The 23,861-nt window shown below is 41.5% G+C and overlaps 1 protein-coding gene across 1 annotated transcript in view; it reads right to left on the minus strand.

The window, feature by feature from the left end:
- PTPN14 (protein tyrosine phosphatase non-receptor type 14) overlaps positions 1-23,861 on the minus strand; it is a 1,716,286-nt gene that overhangs the window by 867,574 nt on the left and 824,851 nt on the right. The window contains exon 5 of the mRNA XM_044061300.1: positions 5,158-5,327. Within this exon, the coding sequence (XP_043917235.1) occupies positions 5,158-5,327 (170 nt within the window). The remainder of the gene's footprint in view (positions 1-5,157; positions 5,328-23,861) is intronic.

Here is a 23,861-nt window from a genome sequence, read left to right on the forward strand (position 1 = left end):
ACCGCACAAATGCGGGTTCTAAAGCAGGGAAACTGAAAGAGATAGGAATTGTCCCAGAGCGGCCAATAAGCTACTAGTTTCAGGGCTGAGACCACTCTTCCAGGGACAGATAGGCTGCTCAAAGCTCCCCACTCTCACTGGTGAACAGAGAAGCTTCCTTCTATCCAAGTAAGGATATGGGCAACACAGGAAACTATACCACAGTCCGGAATTCAGCAAAACCTGAAATCTGGACTAATCTAGTTCAGCAAAGGCGGGAAAAGAGAATATTTTTTTGTTTTTTCAGGAAACAGCAGAAAAACACACAGAAAACACTGTAAATACTATAAACAGGCTAGCGCACTTTAGTGTGTAGCCTACAACAGTTATACAATACAAAAACGACTTAAACTGATATACAACAAGTGCAAGAACTGTAAAAAGAAGAAGGCAAATGCAATTTAAACTTTTTAAAGCACAGATTATTTAGAAATTTACTTTTTAGGCAGGAGAAGGCAGTCGGAGCAAAAAAACAGAGAAAAAAAATACTTAAATCTGGAAAAGTCTCTCTTGGGTCTCTCTGTTGCCTGTATCACTCTGCAGGACACCACGAGGAGCTGTGCGGAGTTGTATACTGGTGCAAAACCGCACAAATGCGGGTTTTAAAGCAGGGAAACTGAAAGAGATTAGGAACTGACCCAAAACGGCCAATAAGCTACTAGTTTCAGGGCTGAGACCACTCCTCCAGGGACAGATAGGCTACTCAAAGCTCCCCACTCTCACTGGTGAACAGAGAAGCTTCCTCCTATCCAAGTAAGGATATGGGCAACACAGGAAACTATACCACAGTCCGGAATTCAGCAAAACCTGAAATCTGGACTAATCTAGTTCAGCAAAGGCGGGAAAAGAGAATATATATTTTTTTCTTTTCTTCAGGAAACAGCAGTAAAACGCACAGAAAACACTGTAAATGCTATAAACAGGCTAGCGCACTTATTTTACATATTTCCTGTGATTTTGAACTCTGATGTCATTGTGAACATATACTTGGTATTTTCTTGTTCTTTTGTTATTTATTATTGAATATATTTAAACCTTTCATTGTGGCTGATCCTTGTAGAGATATTAAAGTTTTGAGAGTATTTGCATATGTATATGGTGACACTGTGTGGGCCACACCTAACAGCCTTGTTCTTAGTCAAACTACCATTTATATTAATATTAATTTCAATCAGTATATTGGGTACCTTTGTAAGGACCTTAAAGTAGCTGGTGAGGGATTCTGGTAGCAGTGATAACTACCTTATAGTCTGGGCAAAAGAAGGCATAGCAAGTAAACCTGTGTCAGCCTTTCCCAGGTGGGTGTGTGTGTGTGTGTGTGTGTGTGTGTGTGTGTGTGTGTGTGTGTGTGTGTGTGTACGCAAATCAAATCTCACAGACTGTGTATGTCAGCTACTTAGGCAGGGACACAAAGCACAGGGTGGACAGAGAGTGTTGGAGGACTTAGCTTGTAACCCTGGCTAAGGACTCAACTCTATAGCTGTACCAGTGGCGAGTCTTATTGGGGATCTGAAGAAAGAGAGAGGAGCCAGCCCCCAGACTGCGTTCCCTGTGTGCTCTTTAGGGAAATTGTGCTTGATTGTGCTTGATGCAGAAAGCTTCATCTGGAGATACTATGTGTGTACCTGTTATCCTCCCAGTGAATGTCCCCCACTGGTGCCAGTGGTGAGGATTGAGGCTCTTTAATTAATGGCCCAGAGGTGGTAGGGCATCACAATCCCCATTACATTTAAAAATAACTGAAAAAAATACTTTATAACATGCAAAAAAAATCATGCACTATTTAAATATTACTATTAAGAAAAAAAATTGTTTTACTTACAGTTAACTTTCTCCATCTTCTTCCCCTAACCTGAATATTTTTCCGAACATTAATGACATGAAGTAGGGCATATGCTTTAGAGTCCCCTACAAGTTTAACAAATTCCAAGAAAGTCCAATATTTCCAGATTTTCTTGTTTTGTCATGTTTCATAAGCATAATTATTGCATTGTAATACCACATTTATCAGTTTCCAAGTTACTGATTTTATTCTCCAAAGTGAAAGACATGAAGTAGGGCATATGCCTTAGAGTCCCCTACAAGTTTAACAAAGTCCAAGAAAACCCAATATTTTCAGATTTTCTTGTTCTATTCCTGTTCATCTCCTTCTCCCAAATCTTGTCTCAGCTTCATTTCCAACTTACTCTCAAATCTTCTAGTCAACTTATGTGCCTTTTTTCACTCTATCAAGCATTTTCCATTGAAACACTGGAAAAGGTTTCAATGGCACAGTCTTTCTTTGGTCTTTATTACCAGAAGAACAAGAAGGAGAATCTTCTTCTGTTTCACAGCTCACTTTTTTGTTGGACAAACTTTTGTATTTCTTCCTTGGCATGTATGTCATCAAAAATGATTTTTGTTCCTTCAGGGAAAAATGTTTTGAAGATAGTTGGGTACAGCAGTTTGAATCTCATGCCTGCTTCTTGACATTCCTGAATAATGGGATACATTTACTCCTCTTCTGCCTGGTGTAGAATGAGTAGTCATTCTCCACAAACACTCTGCTGTCTCCCACTTTTAGTATTTTGTCCTACCACAGTTTTGTCAGAATCAACTCTTTCTGCTAGAAAGATTGCATCTTTACTATTAAAGGTCTACGTTGTTTTCTCATAGCCAGGTTTGGAGCATACACATGATGTGCCCTTTCATTTAACAATTCCTGTTGTGAAATAGCAGTCCAGTTGCTTATTTGTGCTTTCATAAGATTAATACAGTCTGTTCCCTCCAGCTTCTCAGGTACAGCAGAAAATCTCAGGTTTTCCCTACATGCTCTATCCTCTAATTCTACTATTTTTTTTCCAACACCTCTTCTTGTGCAGTCTCATATTCAGCCAGTCTTTTCTTCATTCCGACCTCTGAGTTTTGCAGTTTTATCATCTTATCTGAATATCTGTTTAATGCGTCTTCCATTTTTTAAAGCCTTTTATTGTTTGAGTTGATAGACTCCATCACAGTTTCATTTATTTTAGTCAGGTCTGTCTGCATTTGCCTTATACTTTCCATTAGGTTACTGAAGTTATGTCCGAAGCTTGCACTGCTTTTTGATGAATAGCTACAGTACTTTTCCCAGTCTACTTTTCATCACCTTTTGTAGCTGATTTTCCTTCAGGCCTCTGTGTTTCTTTTTTCCTGGCATCCAGGCAGTGCATTTACTAGCCAGTTAGTGAAATTTACCCAGAACTAAGTTTCTGTTTTCACACTGGGAGAGCTAGAATTAAGTTGTTACTTAATGTGCACCCATCTTGGAAGTCCAGCAAAGCTCCTGTCTTGTCCCATTTTAGACTGCTGTCCTTGGTTGCACACACTGTGGTACTGTGGTAAAATGAGAAATCCTACCTTCCTAGCTTAAAGATAGAACCTACAGAAATGTTAGATTCTACAATCTTTGCCAATCCTTGAAATTTTGCTTGTTGCTAAACTCTGAGAATTGTTACTGTGTTCATTCAACAACTATTTTATATTTTTCCAAGTAGAAATGTCCATGATCCTCTCATATACAGGTTATAACTACAAAGTACAACTGGCTGAATTAACATCTGACCATAGGTCATATTCTTCACAGCAGGGAACTCTGGGATTGCTGTTTGTATGAGACTACTGTGTATTACTTTAGAGAATTTTCTCCTTTTTTATTGCTGTGAAAGTATGGAATTAGCATACACAATGGAGATGTTTGCCCTTGCAAGACAAGTGCAGGGGAGCTTGTTCCCTGCAAACATGCTTATTCAATCTGTGTGGGTGGCTTTTAAATACAATACAGTCTCAATTAGTTGTGATCGAGTAGCAGTCTTTCAAGAGATCATGTATCGATCATTGAGTGCATAAGCCTACTGACATTTCAAAAAGTACATTAGCAGCTTTTATCAAGTAAAACTACAAAGGCTCAGGGAATGCAACTGTCACTATTCGATAAGTGCTACTTTTTCTTTTTCTGTTTCTTATTGCATCCACAGGCATATGTCCCCCAGCCACTGCTCCTCAGACCGTACTCTGATTCTGTGACTGGGGTTTTCAAAACATCAGACTTTTACAATGTTACCCAAGGGGATTTTTCTTAGTTTAGTCACATTCCTACTTCCGCGGTGGTGCAGCGGTAGTGTTGTTGCCTCACAGCAAGGGGTTCTCCCATTCGGTTCTCGGCTTGGGTTGGGAGTGCCTTCTGTGTGGAGTCTGCATGTCCTCCCCATGGTCGAGTGGGCATTCGAAAGACATGCGTTGAATGGGTGTGCCTTCGTTGAAGGTTGGGTGTCGGGCTGGCAACTCGACACCATATAAACCAACTGCCAATCATTAGTGGACCGGAGTTCTGCTGTGGCGACCCCTAACCGGGAAAAGCCGAAAGACAAGCAACAGGTCACATTCCTTAGGCTAACATAGCAGTAGCAGCAGTCAAGGGGTCCATATAAAAACTGGTAGGACCCTTCTGTACAGACAAACAGCAATTCCCTACCTTTGCTAGGAGGACAAGTAGTTAATATAAGCCTTATCATACAGAAGTTTGTCACATTATTTGTGACACCCATGCTGCTTCATATTCTTAACTTAAAGTACTGCTTGATGCATATTCACAAGAATATCATAAAACGCTGGGACAAACTATTAGCAATACTATATATAGCAGTGTTCTATGTATGTGCATTAATGTTTGTAGTTTGCCTTATAGCCAAGGTCAGTCTGAAAAGAGTCCATGGAACAGTTAGTTCACATACCTCGTAATCAAATGTTAAATCAGTCATTCAATCAATCAATGCCTTCTAGCCATTCCATACAAGAGAATTGTCCATTTGTAGTGTTTTTCTTATGTTCACAGGAAAAAGAAAAGTGGTGAGCATGAATCACTCCCAGTCCCAGATAAACAATCTCAGTAATAAATTTGGTGCCTCAGTACAAGAGGATGTTTCATTATAGTTGTGTTTTTGTTGCATTTGATAGTTCTACTATTTACTCTACCACAAATTTAAAACTGAGAAAGCAACGCATATAGTTTTGTAAGTGCATGCTTCAGTAATTTGTTTAATGAAGCAAAGCATTTTTAAAGGAGAATATGAAAATACTGCTTATAAATAATCACCATACCTTGTGGCCTCTTGTTGAAGTTGGGAAACATTTGGCACATAGAACATAACACCAAAGAAAAGAAGAGGTTCATTGGCAAATTTATCCAGCTGTTTCTTCAAAGCTTTTTCTAGTTCCACCCATCTTGGTTGCTGATTCTTGCTTTTGAACCACAGCCCAAAGTAATGAGTCTAAATAAAGAATTAGAACAGATGTGTAATTACGTCTTTAGACATTTAATAAAGTGCAGCTACCACATCAGGGTGAGATTCACTTATTCAGTTACCAGTGTTTTTACATTATATCCACATTTTTGTACTGCTTGACTAAGATGGTCATAGTTGTGGGACTCTGAAAAATATGCAGCATTAATGAACACCATACTTCAGTGAAAACAAGAAAGCTGAAAAATGCAAGCAACCACTGAATTCATATCTGGAATCAGCTTTAATAATGAATTAATTGTAGCAACAACTCTTAAAAAGGAATAATAATTAGCTGATGCATTTAGAGAAAACAAAGTCAGTAATGACACTATGAGACATTATCAGGGCATACTAGTGGCTAAAATTCTAAAGTACCTCCTGAATGATATGCCTTAATTATACACCATGTGTTTTAAAGAAATGTTTAATTTGTCCACAGATGGAGATAGACAAATATCTACCACAGATGCAATGAGATTAAGCTTAGTAGGACAGGAGTTAATTCTAAAGCAAATATACTCTGTTTAAATAGCTGTGAACAACATGAAGAATACAACAAATATGTTAAACATTTAAAAAAATAAGATCAAGGGTACCTCAATGGCTAAGAAAACATCAGAATAAATGAACACTTGAGCAGCATCTAAAAAGACACAGCTGTGAAATAAGCATATTATGTGAGAGAAGAGGCCCTTACCTGAGACAGTTGTTTATGTAAGGTTGTTTTTTAAATATACCCTGTTAACGTGAAAGGCATCCCTTTCCAAGATTTTAACTGAGTCTGTTTTACCATCAAATCAATCCATCTACAGCCCCTTTTCCCCACTCTTGCAGTTGAGGTGGGGGTATCACATTAACAGTGATAATCATCTAGAGCCCAAATTACATTTTATTTCAAATTTAACAGTGTAGGGCCCTTCTTGTACTACAGATGGTAAAGTTCTCTGTAGAGATTTATGAAGTGCACAGCACTCATCCTAGGAAAATATACATACTAAACATTTTACTAAGACAACAACTATTACATGCTATGTGGTTTGTACATTTTGTTAGAAGCTGGTACGACTCCTTCATAAAGCTTTCTTTCTAAATTATCAATTACGGGCAAGTATAACCCTACGATAGGCATCCAAACTTGGACAGGCAACATTTAAAGATGAATAGCTGTAGAAATGAATGGCTTTTTGTCAACTAGCTATAATTACACTACAACGTTTTGTTTATTTGAAAATCATTTATAAATAACAAGAGTCAACTTTTAATGGTTCTTCTATTTTAATGTTAATTTTTTTTTAAATTATATCTTAATAGGGGCGATTTTGAAATATTGTCGAAAAAAACTTAGAAAGCTAATAGAATAACAGGTTTTGCATTGGCATGTACTTTTTGAAGGGTATGATATCTGAAACTCAAATATCTATCATTATTCAGTGATTTCAATCCTCAACAATTTGCCAGAAAAACATAAATTTTATGAGGAAAGAACCAAAAATATGAGGCAAAAATCTAGGCATTCTGCGAAAATCTGCTTTTACATAAGCTTGGTCATAATTCCCTCAGAAGTATCCAGCCAACTGAAGCAGCAACTGCACTACCATAAGAGATAAGATCGATGAATCATGCCAAGTTCACTAAAACCCAGGCCAAACACCAAAGGAAGAGCTACATGGGCAGTTCCCCTTACCTGTTTGAGGGATGCAATAGAAGACATCTAACAGATGCCACAGGAGACAGAGGATAGCAAATATGAAGACATTCCCAAGTGCGATGTCCCTCCTCTGGACAGTGATCAAGGAGCCTCAATCCTCACCACTGACACCAATGGGGAATGCTTACTAAGAATAAAATAACCACACACAGTATTTTCAGATGCAGCTCTCTGCATCAAGTATGATTTCATTCAATAGCATAGACAGACTGCACACTCCAGTCCTGGGGCTGGGCTGTCTCTCATGGCACCAAATAAGACTTCCCACTGACACAGCTATATAGTTGAGTCTTTCGCCAGGTGTTCCATGCCAAGTCCTCCACCACCCTCTCTGTGAAATCAGTGCTCTCAGTGTCCCTGTTTAAATTACCTGACACACACACATTCTCTTTGAGATTTGATTTTTTACAGACAGACAGACACACACACACGCACACACGCATACACACACACGCGTGCACACACACACACACACACACATGCATACACACACACACACGTGCACACACACACACACACACACACACACACACACACACACACACATGCACACACACACACACGCACACACACACATACACACACACACACACACACCTAGGAAAGGCTGGCACAGCTTACCTGCTTTGCCACCTCCACCCAGATTATGAGGTAGATACACTGCCACCAGAACACTCAAAGCCAGCTACTCTAAGGCTCTTACCAGGGTACCTAATTACTCTTAGTAAAAAGTTGTTTGTTTGCTTGTTATTTCCCTGGAACGCTAATTCCACCTAATACGCAGCTTCTCAGTGCTTCTGTGGATAACTAGTGATATCTGCATTGCTTACTGTACTTATTTCCTTGTTTCACTTGAAAGAAACTTACTGTTTGTCGTTTTTGCATTTAAGTTACCTGTAACACATTGCACTTAAGTTACCTGGCACTTGCTCGCTAAAGCAATTATATAAGTCAGCACTAAAAATTAAAAGCACTACACCCTCACTCCCCACTAGCCCTTGTTTTCAATTATTAAGGAATTCCCAATATTATTCTAGCATGTCCAAAGGTCAGTTGTCAATCTCCTCTCCGGTCCAGCTGGTGAATCTGGGAATCTTGAGGCAATGTTACAACTGACTCATGTACACAGACAACCCTCTCCTCCTCCCAACAAATTCCAACACATGTGAGAGATGCAACCATATAGCCAAACTGGAGGCTAAGCTCTCTCAACTCAGTACTGGCATAACCAGTCAGGAGGAGAAGGAAACCACACTCACTACAATTCCAGTCTCACATAGACCTACCACGACAGCAAACCAAACACATAATCACACAAAACATACTGGAGGCTCTAAATAAAGATCTGCCTAAGCAGCAGAGACCTCCAAAGCAGACACCCAAGCAACCGCTACCCCAAAACAAAACACGTGCAACACATATCTCACAAAGCCAGTGTGCCGAACAGTCACAGCCCTTAAGACTAAACAACACACCTGATACACTTGTAATAGGTGACTCTATCGTCAGGCACACTGACATCCCGCTCACCAGGCTGAACAAGGACAGGGTCACGGTGAGCAGCCTGTCGGGCGCTAGGATCCGCCACATAACACAAGCACTCAGGTCACTCCAAGGCAAGTACAAATATGACTCAGTCATTGTCCATGCTGGTGTGAATGACCTGAGACGTACCTCCCTGGACTACATGAAAAGAGACATAAAGGAGCTCTCGGAGCATGTAGCCCAGGCCGGTATGACCCTGACCTTGAGTAGCATCTTACCCTCACCAAGAATGATGCCACAATATGAAGACAAGATGATCAATTTCAACAATTGGCTTAAGTACTGGTGTCATTCAAAGGGGATCAAATGCCTGTCAGCTTGGGATGATATGCTCGACAAGCCACGATGCTTCGCTAGGGACGGCTTGCACCTGTCACCCCTGGGCTTTCAGATATTGGCAAAGGCTCTTGCTACCCCCATAGTGCCTTTTTAGGCAAGGCTCAAAAGACAAACCCACCTCCATAGGTATCACAAGGGATAAGAAACTAAGAGTAATGCTACTCAACGCCAGAAGTCTAAACCTCAAGATGCACTCAAACTCTCCTTAGCATGGAGAACATTGATATCTGTGCAGTAACAGAAACCTGGTTCAGGGCTCCCGAGAGCACCCCAGCACTACCAGGTTATACCTTACACCATGCTTTTCTGCCCCAAAACTTGGACCGAACCACAAAAGGAGGGGGAGTATCGATATTCATCAAAGATACCCACACCTCCAGGTTGGTGGCAAAGCACGAAGCATCAGAGACTATCCATGTGCAACTAACAGTGGGTAAAACTGCCTTCCAGTTTATAGCCTGCTACAGACCACCCTCCCAAACCCAGGAACCCCACTCGGCCTTTCTGAGAACACTGGAAAATATGAAGGTCTCTCCAAACACCATTATATTGGGCGACTTCAACTACCCAAACATAGACTGGGAGCATTACTCTAGTTCCAACACCCTAGCCCAAAGGTTCCTAGAATTTATAAACTCAAATGCTATGGAACAACTTGTTACCACTCCCACAAGAGGGAAAACATACTGGACCTGATCATCACCAACATGGGGACTCTATGGTCCAGACCAGAAGTGTATCCCTCACTGGTAAGATCAGACCATAAACTAATCTCACTGGATATTCACATCCCGACCCCACCCCCTGCCCAGAAAACCACAGTGAAAAACTTCTCTAAAGCAAATTTCACACTCCTCAAAACCGAGGTGGAATCCTTCAAAGCCCCTGGGCCTGTGGAAAATATGGCCCAGACCGCAGAATCCTTTATAAACGCATTCTATGAACACCTTCAGGAATGCATGGATCATGCAAACCCATATAAAACCAAGACCCAATCCTCCAAAGGCAGACGTCCTGTCTGGTGGACCCCAGCCATAAACAAACTATACAATAGAAGGAGGAAGCTACTAAATGATAGAGCAAAATCCCAAAAAGGGAAGGCATCACTGATCAGTATTAGCAAAAAACTACGGGCACTCATAAAATTGTCTAAGGCCAGCTTCGCGAGAAAAATTGCACAGGACACTAAGGATAATCACAAGGCTTTCTTTAGTTATGTTAGGAAAGTACAGTTTTGTACCTACCATAAATGTAGATGTTCGAGTGCTAATACAGCTGCAGTCATAACAGATGGGTTCTCCTGCCGTCAGGTGGGTCCTCGGTCGGTCGAATTCCAAAGTCTAGGTCCGGCGTCAGTTGTCGTCGCTTCTTCCCTGACGTCAGTGTGACAGGGGTATAAAAGAACCAGCCGATGCCATTTTCTTCAGTTTTTCTTGCCCCAGATGTCAGGTGCCCCCAGAAGGAAGGCAATACATAAAATTATGTAGTAATGCCATGCAATATAATCAAAAAACAGTAGTTGCAAGCAAATACACCATAAAAGAATACCCCTAGAGGGGAAGGAGGAGGAAACCTGGACTGCAGCTGTATTAGCACTCGAACATCTACATTTATGGTAGGTACAAAACTGTACTATGTTCATCGTGCATACAGCTGCAGTCATAACAGATGGGTAGAATCCCAAAGCTAAGAAAGGGGTGGTAGGCACTAGGAGGAACTAGGAGGAGCCAAAATGCCCTGCAAGACTGCAGTGGCAAAGCCTGCTCTAGATTTGGAGTATAATGGTAGGTTGTAGTGTTTGGAGAAGGTATGCAGAGAACTCCAAGTGGCTGCTTCCAAAATATCCTTGGTAGGAACTCCTCTGAGGAAAGCTGCAGAGGTGGTTGTGGCCCTAGTGGAATGAGTTCTAATGCCTGTAGGTACAGTTTTGCCATGAAAGGAATAGCAAAAACGTATGCAGTGGGCTATCCATTTTGAGATCGTCTGTTTGGAAATTGGCTTTCCTTGAGCTCCTACCGCATAGGCCACAAAGAGCTGTTCTGATTTTCTGAAATGTTTTGTTCTGTCCAAATAATAACGCAGTTGCCTGTGGATGTCCAAGGAATGTAGTAATCTCTCCCCTTTGTTTTGAGGATTGGGATGAAAAGTAGGTAAATGTATGGCCTGATTTAAAGCTACCCTGGATACAACTTTAGGCATAAAGGACGGGTTGGTTCGTAAGGAAACTCTGTCCTGATGGAAGATGATAAAAGGCTGGACAGCCATGAGAGCCTGTAGTTCTGAAACTCTACGAGCTGAAGTGATAGCCAGAAGGAAAGCTGTTTTGCAAATCTGATGAGGCAGCTGGCTCAAAAGGAGGCAAAGTCAGTTTTTCCAGAATGAAATTAAGATCCCAAGCAGGTATTGGTTGTTTCCTTGGAGGTCTTAAATTCTTAGCCCCTCTGAGGAACTGTCTTAAAAGAGGGTGAGAGAATAAAGGAGGATCACTGTTGTATTCTGCAGAAATGGCTGAGGCATGGATTTTGATGGAGGAGAACGAAAGTCCACTGCTTAGCAGTTCAGCCAAATATTGTAGTATTTGAGGTAAATTCAGTTTTCCAGGGTTCTGGCCCTTTTTCTCATTCCAGACACAAAAACGTTTCCATTTTGCTGAGTAAGCTTTTCTAGTTGATGGCCTTCTGGCCTCCAAAATGACATCCTGCACCTCCTTGGAGAGTAGGGCCTGCTGTGATGCTAAGGAATCTTCCATGCGGCTAGATTGAGTGTTTTTAGCTGACTGTGAAGAGTTTTGAAGCTGTGCTGAGTCAGAAGAAGAGGCATTAGAGGTAGGGTCCATGGAGGGGAATGCGTCAGGCTCCTCAGGAGTGGGTACCAGTGTTGCCTTGGCCAGTCCGGAGCAATGAGGATCATCTTTGGTCTGTCTGCTCTGGTCTTCAATAGGACTTTGGGCAGCAGAGGAAGAGGCGGGAAGGCATAAACTGTCATTGATGTCCAACTGAAAGAGAGAGCGTCCATTCTCCAGGCCTTTGGATGGAAGATCCTCGAGCAGAATTTTGTCAATTGATGATTTTTGTGGGAGGCAAAGAGATCTATGTCTGGCCTTCCCATTCTTGGATTATTTCTGTAAAAACTTTTGGATGCAACTTCCATTCGTGTGGATCTGTCATATTCCTTCTTAGGTTGTCTACCTGGCAAGTACTGTGCTTGTAGTTCCATTTGTAAGTCCATGGCCATGTTCCAAAGTGACATGGCCAGTCTGCATAGGGGATAAGAATGTGTTCCTCCCTGCTTGTTTATGTACCACATAACTGTGGTGTTGTCCGTTCTTATCAATAGTTGACCTGGTTGTAGAAGGTCCTTGAAAGCTATAATAGCATTTATTACTGCTAGCATTTCTTTTTGATTGATGTGAAGGTGCTTTTCTTTTTGGGACCATTTGCCCTGAATGCACCGGTCTGTCATGTGCGCCCCCCAGGCGTAGTCCGAGGCTTCTGTTGTGATGACTTGATTTGCTTGAGGCTTGCTGAATGGAAGACCTGTGTTTGTTTGACATGCTTGAGCCCACCACAGAAATTCCTTTTGCAGACATGGAATTAGTGGTATTATTGTTTCCAAACTGTGGCTGTGTTGAGACCATATGTTTTTTAGGTACCATTGTAGTTTTCTCATATGCAGCTTTGCACATGGGATTAGTAAGATGCAAGATGCCATGAATCCCAGAGCCTGCAGGATTTTCCTTGCAGTCAGCCTGGTGCAATTTGCCAGTGTTCTGAAATATTGAATTAGTTGCCCCTGCTTCTCTGGCATGAGGTAGGCCATCTGGGTGTTTGTGTCCAAATTGGCACCCAGGAAAGTTATATTCGAGAGGGTATTAGCCTTGATTTCTCTTTGTTGACTGTGTATCCCAGAGAGTTTAATAACATTATTACATAAGCCAGATGTTTCAGAAGAATGTGCTTGCTGTCCGCTTGGATCAGGCAGTCGTCCAAATAAGGGTATATTTGTATCCCTTGAAGTCTGCAGTAGGCAATTACTGATGCCAGGCATTTCGTGAATACTCTGGGCAGTAGATAAGCCAAAGGGCAATGCAGAGAATTGATAATGGGTTGAACCTGCAAGAAATCTGAGGTATCTTCTGCAATTTTGTCTGATTGGGACATGCAGGTATGCCTCCTTGAGGTCCACTGTTACCAGCCAAGACTCCTTGCCCAGCATGGGAAGAAGTTGCTGTAGAGTGAGCATCTTGAATTTTGGTGCAGTAGGAATGTGTTTAGGATGGAAAGATCCAAAATAGGTCTCCAATCTTTTCCCTTCCTTGGCACCAGAAATAGCCTGGAATAAAAACCTTGACCTTGTTCGTGTGTAGGTACCTCTTGAATAGCTTTCATGTTTATAAGATCTGAAATTTGCTTTTGTGCCTCTGCCCTTTGATTGTGTGGCAGTTTTGGCATGCCTCTCATTTTTGGAAGGGTATGAAAATGGAATTTGTAGCCTCTGTTTTATAATGTCCAGGATCCATTTGTCCTTTGTGACAACATGCCAATTTTTTGAGAATAGTGCCAGCTTTCCTCCTAAGGGGGCTGCCATTTGAGACCTGGTTGGCCTGCAAAGGGGAAAGTCATTGGGTTTGCTTTCTGAAAGATTGTGAGTTGTCCTCACCACCTCTTTGTGTAGGAGCTTGCCATTGTCTGCCTCTGTACGATCCTTGTGATTGTCCTCTGCCCCTCGGGTGCCTGTATCTGCCTCTTTGGGGTCTGTCTGTGGCAGGAAAGGACCAGTTTTTGGAAGGCCAATTTCTACTAAAACGTGGGGGTTGAACCTGCAGAAATTCTTTCACAGTTTGCATTGATTTAGCTTTTTCCTCCATTTTCCGTAATACTTCCTCAGCATTTGCCCCAAATAGTACATCCTTTTGAAGAGGGGCGTCTAGTAATTTAGCTTTGACATGATCAGGCAAGGCTTGTTCCTTGAGCCAGGCATGCCTACGTATGACTGAGCCTGTAACAGCAGCTCTACATGAGGCCTCTAGAGCATCAAAACCACATTGTAAGGTATGTTTACCCACTTGTTCTGCACTATGCATCAAATCCTGCAACTCCTTCAAGTCTGGTCATTCAGGTTGTGACATTTTACTTTTCAATTGAGATAACAGAAACTGTTGGTATTTTAGCATATGAAACTGACAGTTTAAGGCCCTCATGGTTAAGGTAGCCGAGGTATATACCTTTTTTCCCCACCTTTCTAAGGATCTGGAATCTCTCTCGGAAGGCAATGGATTTTTGGCAATAGAAGCCTTAACTCCCTTGGGCCCCTGTGAGATGGTTTCTAGGTCAGCAGCATGGCTTTTGTAAAGAAATTGGTGCGAGTCAGGAACCCTGTAGTACCTGTCAGGCTTAACTGGAGCTGGAGGTAGAGAATCCGGGTTAAGGCAGGCCTCAGAGTAAACATCATCTAGGATGTCCAAGACAGGAGGTATAGCCAGAGGCCTGTGCTGGGGTAACAAAAGAAATTCCCTGAGCCTTTTCTTGGAATCTGAATAATCCTGGCCTTCCCAGTGGAAGTGTTCCCTTAAGGTATGCAAAGTTTCCCCAAATGAGTAATCCTCAGGGGGGGATACAGAAGGAATAGACTCCTCTGCATCAGAGTCTTCAAAAGGCGAGTAAGACTGTTCCTGATTATCAGAGTGTTATGAAATAATGGAGCCCTGATCAGAGGAGGGGGAATCTTCCTCCACTCTGGGCCTTTTGTCCAGAGGTGGCTGAGAACCTCTGATTAGAGTAATTAAATCCTCAGCCATTTTAAGCATCTGTTTCTTAGGCATGGGGCCAGGAGATGGGCCCTGTGTAGCTGGTCTGTTAGGGTGCATGGTTGCTTTAGACTTGGTGAAAGCCTTGATGGAGAAAGAAGAGGAAGGTCTGAAGACACCTTGAGTGGAGGTGGACCTGTCCACATTCTGTGTTTCAACGCCAAGAGTGGCTTCGGTATCCGTAGTCGGGGTGTGGGCCGAGGAGCCTGCGACCTCGGGTACAGGAGACACCACCAAAGATGTGTCGTCGGTAACCAGGGGCTGCGTAGGCGCCTCACTGAGAACCGGACCACGTGTAGTCGGTTTTGGCGTGGTGTCGGTAGAGGCTGCGGACCTCGAGTGTCGGTCCTTGTCTTTGCGTTTTTTAGACAAAACCGGAGTCGGAGTATCCGACGACATGGTATAGTTAAATGCTTTCCCAAAAAAATGCTGGGCGAACTCCGCCCGACGCTTAATAGTGCGTTTGTTGAATGTAGCACAAAAGTGACAGACCGAGACGTCGTGGTCTGGGCCTAAACAAGGTATACAGAGGGAATGGAAATCCTTATGCGGTATTTGCTTCCCACAAGAAATACAATTATTAACTTTGTCTGACATCGGTCTCTGGCAAGAAAAGTTTCCCCAACGGGGTACTTAGCTTTTAAGAAGACTTCGGTTTCCAAATTTTTCGTAATCTCAGGAGCTGGCCGACCGGCACTTGCGAACTGCTTCTGCTTCGGGCACCGCGCGGCAAGAAAGACTGAAGAAAATGGCGTTGGCTGGTTCTTTTATACCCGTCGCACTGACGTCAGGGAAGAAGCGACGACAACCGACGCCAGACCTAGACTTTGGAATTCGGCCGACCGAGGACCCGCCCGACGGCAGGAGAACCCATCTGTTATGACTGCAGCTGTATGCACGATGAACATCCTGGGTGGTAATTACCAGATATGCTCAGAATTAGTCCAAAATGACAAAAAATACACTGAACCCACAGACATTGCCAACATCCTAGCTGACAGGTTCAGCGCAAACTTCTCCCCACCAAAAGGGCAAATATCTATCCCAGCAGAGTGCTGCCCCCAACATCTCAGATGCTCAGGTAAGAGCCACCCTCTCCAAAGCAAAAAACACAGCATCAATGGGACCAGACGGTGTCCCGGGCTGTGTCCTATATGAACTCCAAGAAGAGCTAAACCCAAACATAAAACTACTGTTCAATCTCAGCCTTACTACAGGATATGTGCCCAAAGAGTGGCGTACAGCAACAGTGGTCCCTCTCCATAAAGGTGGTGCCTCAACGGATCCTGGAAACTATCGCCCCATAAGTCTGACTAGCTTGGTCTGCAAAGCTATGGAAAGGATCATCATGGACCTCATAAATAAAGATATTGGGGACCTACAGACACTGGATCCTACCCAGTTCAATACCCCACTCGGGCATTATAGATAAGCTCACCAGCTTAAATATAAACCCCTATGTCACTAGATGGATTGCAAACTGGCTCAAGGACAGAACCCACATGGTTAGAATTGCTGGAGCCATGTCAGACTCCAAACCAGTTACAAGTGGTGTCCCACAAGGCTCAGTCCTGGGACCTCTCTTGTTTGGTATATATTTCTCGGAGGTACAGGCCAACACGGAAGGACTGTGGCTGACCAAGTTCGCAGATGACTGCAAACTGGGTGCCATAATCGACTCTTCAGCCGACACAAGCATCCTCCAAAAGGGCCTCATAGAAACAGACAACTGGTGCCAGAGCCATGGCCTCAAGCTAAATGCCAAAAAGTGTATAGTCATCCTCTTTGGCAAAAACAAAGTGCTCACAAATTACCACATAGGTTGTAATCCATTAAGTACAGAAGAAGTAATTAGGGACCTGGGGACCCAAGTTGATAGCAATCTCTCATTTGACAACCATGTGGCCAAAGTGGTTAGAAAAACATTTTATATAGCCCACCTAATCATGAAGGGATTCACATCTAGATCAGGGGAGGTCATCGTGCCTCTTTACTCATCCCTCATCAGGCCCATAATTGAGTACAATGCCCCTTTTGGGATGTACCTTACCAGACACCTGCAGCAACTGGAAAGACCCCAAAAGTACCTCACCAAGAGGATCAAAGGGCTCAAACAGATGCCATATGCTGCCCGGTTAAAGAAACTCCAGCTCTACTCAGTGGCATACCGCCTGTTCAGAGGCGATCTGTGCCTGACGTATAAAGCCATGTCCAACCCGAATTAATGGACATGCTGCACCTCAGAAAATCCAAATCCCATCGAGCTACGCTCGAGACTTGAACCTCAGCACTGAAATAAATAGGACATGCTGGAGGGACAGATTCATAACCCAGAGGCTCCCTTCACTCTGGAATAAAATCCCAGTCCAGGTTAGGCAGAGTCCCTCATTGACTCTCTTCAAGAGGAATCTTGATGAGTGGATGGGAGATCGTAGGTTTACCCTGGGTATCACTTCTGTGTCACTGTTAGATAGAGGCACAGTATACTAACCTCGAAAAAGGGCATAGCAAAATAAATTTAAAATTGGTGGCGAAAGCCAAACACATTCTGGCTAGGCTTATAAATGCCCTAGGGCAGATAGCCTAGTATGAACCTATGAACCTACAATACTTAACAAATGGTAATGTTTGACCAAGCAGCAAGACTTTCAGGAACGTGGAACCATAGTGCCACTAAATAAATGCAATTACTCTCAAAGGTTAAATATTTTCTAAAAGACCAACCTAAATGAATGTTATAGATATATTTAATCATAAATAATAAAACAGAAAACATGAAAATACTGAATATCTATTTACAATAAACACCACAGTTTCAATTCACAGGAAATATAAAAAACAACACAGATGGGGAGACTCAGACAGATACAGACGAACAATATTTAGCTAATCTCCCTATATTTTCCTAACTGACTGAAGAATTACTGTTCCCTAGTTACTTACTAAAGCAAGGTAAGATGAAGTTAGATGGGTGCCTCTTGTCAGGTCTAATAACAAGGTGCATCTATCACATCTCACACTAGAATTCAACTACAATTTCCGTGCTGGCTACAGAATGACATCTCATCTGGTCACCTGACTCTGTGATTCTCACACTACTCCCTCACTAGCAACTCAGCCAGGAACTGGCACAGAGGTGTCACAATACACACACATAGAACATTGCTAAGCCTCAAAACTGCATCTGGAAGCTATAAAACAATTCCAACACTTCCACCCTTCCTGCAGAAAGGCTTTTCACAGACACTGTGTCTCTGACTGTATTCAGACTTGTGAGATAAAATCTTTATGGCCTAAACCAAGTCACTTAATTTCAGGCTACTGACATACATGTATATTTCTCTTCTGTCCAGCGGGACCCACTGTTGATACATTTTTAACACAAGCAACTTTACAAATACCTTTTTAACACAAGTATCTGTACAAATCAGTTTGATATTCAAATGACACATAATTCTTTACAAAATTCCAGCTAGTTATAATGGCGCTGGTTACATACACACTGCCCTATTCCCCCTAGCACAGCTGGCACTACCTCACATCATCACACCAAGCACTGGAACATAACAGAAAGGCATCAGAGTGCATAGTTTTAAGTCTGGCCAAGATGACAGCCACTTAGCAGCGGTGCTGCACAATCACTGATAAGACTCATGTCTATATTCTGCCTATCTAGAGTCATTTCAGTGGTCTACAGACACCATGTTATGCAAAGGAATGCTCCCCCATCATTTCCAAACAACAAGCAAAGAACTTATCAGCTTAGCAAATACCAGACTTTCATCTACTGGATTACAATCCTTTGCCAGTGCTTCCCTTCATTTAAGACAATGACAACTGGGGCAGCTATTAAAAATATTTCCACAGGCTTTTAATGCAAACTCAGAAACTGTTTATTATAAGAGTTCTCCTACAACTGAATGCAAAATGCTTTACTATTTTACTTAAGGTGCTATGCAGAATGCCAGATGCTTTTCCAAGCAATCCTATCTCTGCTGTTACCTTTCTAACATCCACACTAAAAAGTTACTTTGCAATTATACCTGCTATTGTCTGTGTTACAGAAATGTTCACAGCATGTAGTACAGAATTAAAATAATATACACATGAACTGCAGCTGAAAGCTGGTCCCAAACACACCAGATACTAACAAAAAGAAAAAGAATGGTCCAACAACCATGGCCTCAGCCAGCATGTCAAAACCAGAACGTCAATAAGCAAAAAACATAAAAATATAATATAAAACAATAAAATTCAATGATTAGACCTTTCACGCTCAAGGCACTTCATCAGCTCTAATTTATAAAACGTCTTTTTCCTGCATTTATACATAGTACTCAATAAAATCAATTCATTCAGGCATTTCAAACAATAGGAGTCATGCATTAAAACCAATAGGAATCATGCATTAAAATCATTAATAAGTAGGCTTAACATATCTAAAAATGTACAATGTAACAATCCAGCCAATCAAAACCATTCTCTAAGGAACATCAATGAATCAACCTGCGAGCCTTTAACACAGGTTTAAAAGGAACCATGCCATTAAATCCTGGAGCTTTGTCTGATTGGAACTTAAGTATCCATTTCATCTCTGCTAGTTTGGTAGTATTAAAAATGCCCCCACCCCTCATGTTACTTTTTATTACCTGCAAAACCATAAAAGTAAAGGAGTGCCCTTTATTCACTGAAATGTATCTGGCATGGGCATTAGACAAGGATCCAGTCTGTATGTCACTAAGATGTTTCAAAATCCTTTAACATTCTATTTGTTTTGCCCACACAAAATGTGTACACAGTCCACAGATCTCCGAATATACAAAATCAGACCTTCTGCAATCTGCATACAACCTAGGTGTAACTTTAAAACCAGATACAGGATGTGTAAAAGTTTTACAACCTGAAATGTAGACACAAGCTTTGCACAAACAACAAGGGTAGGTACCTATCCTATTCAATTTAGGGGCAAATCCAGTCCTAGGGCCACAGCAAAGCTGTCTTCTAAGGGAATGTTATTCTTAAAGCAAAAACTCAGTTTGTCCCCTTCTATACATTTAATGTTATCATCCAGTAGGAGTATAGGCCAGTTCTTTCTAATGATGTCACAAACCTTGCTTTGCTATGGCTCTAGGACAGGATGTGCTCCAAAAGTGAAATGAACAGTTCTGCAAACATCTGCAGTGCTTGAAGCCTAATAATCCTTGAAAATGTTACTCTGGAGCAGATGACATCACCCAGTCTGCACTAGTGTTGTAGACAGATAAAGCCTTGACTACAAGCCTATGCAACTTGAGTGTGACTAGCATTCTCACTGCTTGATAGCACTGGCAAGGAAGATGGGTGCACCCACCCAGCGAGGGGGTCCCATCTGGTTTGTACTGCTGCTTTAATGACAGATCCCTGTTTGGAGAAGAGGCCCATCATGATTTGGGGAGCCAGCATCGGGGCCACAACTGTGTGTCTGCCCAAGCTGGTGAGAATAGCCTCTGTTGTTTCATGTGGGTCAGCACATATGTATATAGAAGGAAGCATGTGGCCCTTGCTGTGATACAAGTGCACACATCATAACCAGCGGTGGGGTTACACCAAAAAAATAAAAAAAATGCTGTTGCTGCTGGGAAGTTTGCTTAGAAGAGTACAAAGCACCCTCATCCCTGTAAGGAAGATGACCCCTGAAAGGATAACATTTAACTGAAGGAAGGCTTGATTGTCATCAGTCATAGAGGTAAAAAAATCCAAAAAAGTTATCATCTTATTTGGTATTTCCTCACAGAAGTAAATAACTATAGAAATAAGCATTTCCAAAAAATTCAAAACTCAAGTCAACAAAACTTCCTGCCTCAGGCTCAAAGTGAGATAAAAAGAGCATGAGAGTTACTAGTCTTTCCTGCTGCAGTATGCGTAGAGAGACAAAACAGCTTTTGATGACTTTGTAGAGGCTATTCAGATCTTGAAAGCTTGTGACAGGGTGACAAACACATTTAGTTAAAGTCAGTTGTGGTCTAGACTAGCACAAAAGAGTCTGTTGCATGCCATGTATCTGTTCAGAATTTTTGTTTTACATTTCCTCTAGAAGATTACTCATACTTGTATATTTAATTTTTCAAATGAACAGCTTCATTTTATGTATTTCAGGTAAAGAGTTTTACTGTTGAAATTTAAGTGTTTGTGGTTACTGATTAACTTATTTATGATTTCAACATTATTATATTGCTTACTGTCCAGAATCCACCTATAAAGAGTAACAAAGATATAAATGCTACAGGTTCAATTATTTAATTTCCAGTTTATTTTAAAAGGGAGCAGTACTTCTGGAGTGGGTGTTGGTACTAAAGAATTATTTACCTCCCCTTTCTGGATAACAGTGTGTGTGTGTGTGTGTGTGTGTGTGTGTGTGTGTGTGTGTGTGTGTGTGTGTGTGTGTGTGCACGTGTCCGTGCGTGTGTGTTTTCACACATAGAAATAACTTGGACAAGTCTCAATTACTGTTGCTAATTATGCACTGGAAGACACTGAGCTCTGTGCAAGGTAGATGATATCATGGGGAGCCAGGGATTAAAAATCTGATCTGCAGCTGCACAGTGTAAACTTAAGTAGGAGTGAAAAGTGCTGGACATTATCTGCAGTAGCAAGATATTCACATTTACCGTATGCTCTTAAGTAAGGACAGTCACCCCCTGCCTATTAACTGGCTTGCAGCAGTGTGTATCAAAGGAAACAAGTGCATTCATCACAAAATATATAGTGCCACTATTGTGGATTCAAAGCTCATACTCCCACACATACATCAATTTATCAATTAATATATATACAGATTTATATGAGTTTATGCATATTTAAAGAATATGCATTTTATCTACCCTCATGTTATAGTGACAACATTTTATCTAAAGCTCATTTTTTCTAAAACACATTTAGTCACAAACACTTTTAATCTAACATGTCAGAAACAAAATATATACCTCCAAAACTTGTTTTTGCAAGGGGTCAGCCCCCTGTACTTGCTACTTCCCCTTACTTAAATATAGTAACTTCACAGTCACACAACCACAGAGAAATGAGAAACCACCACACACAGTGAATCACCACTGTCCATATTTTAGTTTCTCTATGGTTGTATGACCATTGAGTTAGTATATTTAAGTTAGTGGAGGTGTGTGCAGGTATAAGGTTTGGAGGTGTAATTCTGTGCGTGCAGATATGAAGTGTTCTTCTACAAATGTGATGCACATATGTCTCTTTGCACAAGTATATGGATTCCTAAACAGGCTCTCAGAGTGGGTGTCAACTTAGTTAATGGCACTGTCAGCATTAGTTAGGATATAAAATGTGAAATCAGATTCTCTCAATATAGTTACCCTCTAAGGGCTAGCTGTCTAAAAGAAAAAAAAAAGTGCTGTCTAGTCAGACAGGCACTAGAGTTTACAGCCTAATCATGCTTCTGCTTTTTTTTCTATAACTTGAGTTACATCTTCTGATAAACTCTTACTTATCAAGATGCACCTGAGTGGAAAAAACAGAAGCAGTCTTAGGATCTATTGAAAAGTAAATTATTTATTTTAAAATTTATTTTTCCTCCTCCAATAAGACCTACTATAGATTCACAGATTCATATACTGTTACTAGGCTAAAGACCCAGGGGCCTTTCTAATCCTGGTCAAGTTTTCCTAAAAGAATAAGGATGTCCTGCATCCAAACAGGATACTGAGGGCCAAGCTACCTCTGTCCATAACAGACATGGCTGTCAGGCCCGGTGTAACTTTCCTATTCCCCATCCACTAGTCTAGGTAGACAAACTCAGCTTCACATGGATGGGAAGCCTGCTCCATAGGAGGATCAGTCTCTGGGACACATACCTGTCTCTCCAGCATGTTCTGTTTAAGTCACAGACAAAATTCAGGTCCCCAGACCTAATATCTCTGGCACCGTTTGACTTACAAATATGCAGGAGATTCATAAGTGTGGGGTTTGCAAATGCCTTATAAAGCAGGCACAGATCACCCCTCAGCAATCTATAGGAGACTGAATAGAAGGAAAGGGCTTTTAAGCTGCTCTACATATGGCAGGTTTGTTAAACCTTGTACTTTTTTTTTTTTTTGTAAGGAACCTCTGAGGTCACTCTAGTTGCTGCATATGTCTGGTCAGGTATATACCAAAGGGAACATTGCTGCATATTCCTGATCAGATACATACCTAAGGGAACATTGTACTCTATGATTGGTCTGATAAGGGCAGAGTACAGTGGGATAATAACCTTTTTGGCCCTAGATACCATGCCCTTACTTATAAGTTGTTCAACATAAAAGGGTCTCCTTACCACTGTGACTATGTGGTGGTCGAAGGTAAGGCTACTGTCTACATGCGTACCCAGATCCCTAACCTCTATACATGTACTACTTCTCATTACAAAACATTAAAATTATGGGTACTTCTCACAATCACGAAGTCTGTTAGTAGCATTCCAGCTGAAGGTAGACAGGACTACCCGTTATTAGTGCTAGGACCAAAAGGCAGATAAACCTTTCCACTGACACAAATCTACAAGTATTTTCTGACAAGATACTGAAAGTTGGACCAGTATATAAATCAAATTCCATATTTTTTAAATTTATTCTTAGCATTTCTTTCCAATGGAAAGACATGCACCCCTGTTACACTGTTTCTGATGTATACCAAGATTTTATATTATCACATCTTTTCAATTCTGTGATCCAAAAAATATTTCTTCTCAACACCATGCAGATTCTTTTCAACACAATTGTTTTTGTTTCTACACAATTTAGAGGAACATCCATTCCTAACACAAATTCTAAAAGCTTGACAAAGAGCTGGACAAGGCAACCTGGCATGCTTACTGTCACAGCTACTGTAAACCTGAATGCCAGTGATGCATTTTTCTGTCTGCCATCTTTGTTACATTGCATTGCCACATCTCTCTTTTTTAGATCTATTACTTTCCAACACATCCAGCAGTTTATTTTGTACTTTGCTTTATTTGACTCACATTTTATTTTAAACACTTAATTTTTTGCAGTTAATTCTTTTAACTGTGCACTACTAATTTAACTTGATTTACAAATATCCAAATATTTTAATAAGGTGCAGTTGCTGTCTCTCATAC

Source organism: Protopterus annectens, chromosome 1.part0, assembly GCF_019279795.1.
Source record: "Protopterus annectens isolate FY-2018-M chromosome 1.part0, PAN1.0, whole genome shotgun sequence".
Lineage (NCBI taxonomy): Eukaryota > Metazoa > Chordata > Ceratodontiformes > Protopteridae > Protopterus > Protopterus annectens.